The sequence below is a fragment of the Myotis brandtii genome, unplaced genomic scaffold (assembly GCF_000412655.1).
Source record: "Myotis brandtii unplaced genomic scaffold, ASM41265v1 scaffold199, whole genome shotgun sequence".
Classification (NCBI taxonomy): Eukaryota; Metazoa; Chordata; class Mammalia; order Chiroptera; family Vespertilionidae; genus Myotis; species Myotis brandtii.
In genome coordinates this window covers 2,339,853-2,343,720 of record NW_005357414.1, presented here as the reverse complement: position 1 = coordinate 2,343,720, position 3,868 = coordinate 2,339,853, and the positions used below count along the sequence as shown (strand labels likewise).

At 42.0% G+C, this 3,868-nt stretch overlaps 1 protein-coding gene across 1 annotated transcript in view; it reads right to left on the bottom strand.

Moving 5' to 3' along the window:
- The window catches only part of GUCY2F (guanylate cyclase 2F, retinal), a 117,611-nt gene that overhangs the window by 94,852 nt on the left and 18,891 nt on the right, over positions 1-3,868 (bottom strand). The window contains 1 exon segment of the mRNA XM_014538846.1: positions 2,837-2,844. Within this exon segment, the coding sequence (XP_014394332.1) occupies positions 2,837-2,844 (8 nt within the window).

Genomic DNA, 3,868 nt, shown 5'->3' with positions numbered 1-3,868 from the left:
ACAAATTTTTGTGCACCGAGCCTCTAGTCTATATATATAAAAGCCCAGTGACCAAATGGCAGAACAATCAGAACGACCAGTTGACCAGCTGCTATGATGCACACTGACCACCAGGTGGCAGACACTCAACGCAGGAGCTGCCCCCTAGTGGTCAGTGTGCTCCCACAGTGGGAGCAGCCGCTAGCAGGCCCAGGGTGAGGCCGAGTCTCTGAACTTATTAAATACCTGACACACTCCAGACTCTGGCCTGACTCCACCAGCTGATGCAGGCCCTTTAAGGTGTGTTCTAGAAAGAGCGCAGGGAGCTGGCATAGGTGGATGGCAAGAGGGGACATAACTGTGGACCCTCCCCCCGGGGAGGCTGTCCTGATGGCTGAAGATCCTGGAGCACAGCTGCCCTGAACATCCCCGATGGTGTCAGGGATCTGGCATCACAAATCAAGGACATTCACCAAGTAGCTTTGGGGTGCAAAGCTCTCTGCCAGGTTCCTCCAGGACACAGAACACGTCTTTACTCAAGACATTACCCCAAAATATCAGCTCAGACTAATTTCCTCATTCAGCAGCTGCTCAGAGGGCGGGTCCACAGCTGCTCGGCTGACCAGGATGAGCAGCGCTCCCACAGCGGGCCAATCCCTTCAGGCCATGCCCCCCACCAGTGCACAAATCCGTGCACTGGGCCTCTAGTATTGTATAATGAGAAAATGGAGTGCCAAAGAGGTTTGATAAGGAAAGGGTTGCATTTAGAAAGAGAAACTAAAACCAAAGGCTTCCAACTCCCTATACTTATCTATACTACTAAACATGAATCAGTTTGGTCAAATTCATCCAGTAACAGGTCCATTGATGGGGAAAATTGAGTCAAGTGCTTCAGATAGTTGTACAGTTTGTCCAACAGTATCCTTGGCAAATATCTCAGTATTGACAACTGTCTTCTACAAAAGCAGAGTTTAGATGACTCAACCAATGTTACCCAATAGAAATAGAATTCCATTTAATTTACTTAACAAAATATTAAAATCACTTCACTGGATGGAAAATGTTAAATAGAACTAAGTGCTTTGTGTTGGTTAAATATATGAAATAATTTTAACATACACTACATGTAATCCATGCTATGGTGTGCCACCCAGATGGAACTCATTCTCCTAACTACTGGGGGTGTTAGGAGATGATAGCTGATGCCTCTCTGGGAATTTCCCTCAGCCAAGGAAAGCCATATTTCCCAAGGTCACATCCCATCATTAGTGTGCTGGAGTCATCTTGTGCTGGTTCACAAGAGTTTATGGTTAAATTTTCAGGGATTTTGTGAGCTAGTTAATGTCATATTTGTAACATGAAATTAGGCATGGTGGCAGTGATTACACCATTGAAATAAGCAAATGCTACAAAATCAGGGCTTCCTCCCCAACTCCCACCCCTGGAAGAGCTGACTGTTAAACAACTATTATCACACTGCACCCCTTTCTCTGCATCAGTCTATACCCAATGACTAGTCAACATGGAGATATAAAGGCCAAGAATCCTTACCTCAATTCTGGACAACTCTGAAGGGCCATTTCAGCTTGAGAGCTCCTGTTGCAACTGTATGACTGGTTCATTTTTTCTTTCTGCTCAGTTCTACTGCTTTCTCTCTCTCACAGGTGATGTACTTGAAAGCATATCTCCAATAACCTTCCTGCACACAAATCTTCATTTTACAGACTTTTTTCCAGGGCACCAACTTGTGACACTGGTTTAGAGCTCCATTGTACTCTGAACTGACCTCTGTCATGGCACATATAAGATGTTTTGTCCCTATTTATGCCAGATTCCTCTATGAAATTGTGAGCTCCTGGGACTGTGTGCTATCTATCCCGTACATATTATTTTGGTACATATTATGCACTGGATAAACATTGTTTAGATGAATATTTGAAAATTTCAGAAAGAGAGGTTGTACATTTGGGTATCTTTTGTTGGTTCCTTAAAAGACATGGCTTATTTGAATTGCTAGTATGGAGCAACAATTTGAAGAGATAGTTGCTGGGCAGGTAGATACTACTATGGCTGTCTTTAATGCTTAGTATCATTAAGTATGCTCAAGACTTTACCCTCAACCTGAATCTCTCCTTTTCATTTTCCTTTCATTGACCTACAGTAGGACAGTTCAGAAAAAAAGTCAGAAGTTTTATAATTGGAAAGACCATTTAGCTCTTCTCCTGCTCCCATTATTTTATAGATGAAGCAATGAAAGCCTCGAGAGGGAATGATCATAAGTTTCTCTATTTTTTGCATGGCAAGACCCTGCTATTGAACATAATTAAAGTAAAAAGTTTAAATACTGAATTCAAACAACAGCATCTTAATTTAATATATTGAGTACTTCATGAACAGGGATTTGTGGATACATCTGGTCTACATGATGATTTTACTAAATAGTTTTATTATCTCAAAATTACATTCATTAAAATGGGATTTTTACCTGTAACTTGTTGTCTGGAAAGGATTAGTGGACATAAATGTTAAATCCTAGACAATGCCTGGGTCAGCAGGTATTTGTTGAATAATACCAATTTGTAAGTTTCCATTCTGATTATTAATAGTCAAGCCACTCCATAACCAAAACAAAGACCAGGAGATACATTTTCCTGAAATCCCATCTCACCAAGATATAATATTAGCATGTTCTCTGAGTTACCCAAGCTCAACTCAAGCTGTCTAGCAGCTCTTCATGTTTATACTAGTACCCACTATGGCAGGCTATCCAAGACCCTCTCTTTCACCCTCAACACTAGTAACAGGAAATATCATGAAACTCTAGGAAAAGCCAATCACCAAGTCAATCAACTCCTACTTATCTTCCTATATTGAAGTACTCTAATAATTCCTTGAGATAGAGGAACTATGTTTCTTAGAAGGCAAAGTGTGCTTTTTTAAATTTCTCGCAGATTACTGGCTATGTAGTCCTTAGTGGAGGAAACTGGGCCCAGTCTCACACCTAGTGAGATGGAAATGGTTCCACTAGCATTTGCTGAAAAAGCTCTTAAGAGTCATATTTATATTGTGAGCCTATAATATTGCTTTGAACCCACAGGAACCCCCATTCTATTGTCCTTACTCTTCATTTTAACCATTTTGTGACATTTTCTACTACTGACATCTATTTTAACCTACTTTATTCGAACAAATTTTGAGAGAGAGGGAAGGGGAGTCAGGTCATGGGAGGAGGGGGGCATGCAGTGTAATTTATCCCAAGTCTCACATTTCTCCAGGACTTATCCCATCTGGCCATACTGTGAAAGAAGTACATTCATATCCTATTCCTCTCAGTTTTCCCCCACCCAGTCTATAAAATTGATACATAAAAAGAGGGTAGGGCCCTAACCGGTTTGGCTCAGTGGATAGAGCGTCGGCCTGCGGACTCAAGGGTCCCAGGTTCGATTCTGGTCAAGGGCATGTACCTTGGTTGCGGGCACATCCCCAGTAGGGAGTGTGAAGGAGGCAGCTGATTGATGTCTCTCTCTCATCGATGTTTCTAACTCTCTATCCCTCTCCCTTCCTCTCTGTAAAAAATCAATAAAATATATTTTAAAAAAAAGAGGGTAGGAAGGTCTAGAATCTGCATGTTTCTCAGCCCCACCCCACAGAATGATTCTGTATGGGAGGCCCTCAAAGCATACTTTAAGAACACTGCACTAGAGCACAGAGGAGAAACCAAGATGGCGGCATAGGTAAACACCGGAAATTGCTGCCTCACACAACCACTGCAAAAATACAACTAAAAGACAAAACTGACATCATCCAGAACCACAGGAAGGCTGGCTGAGTGGAAATTCTACAACTAGAAGGAAAGAGAAAAGCATACCGAGACTCAGAGGAGGTGCGG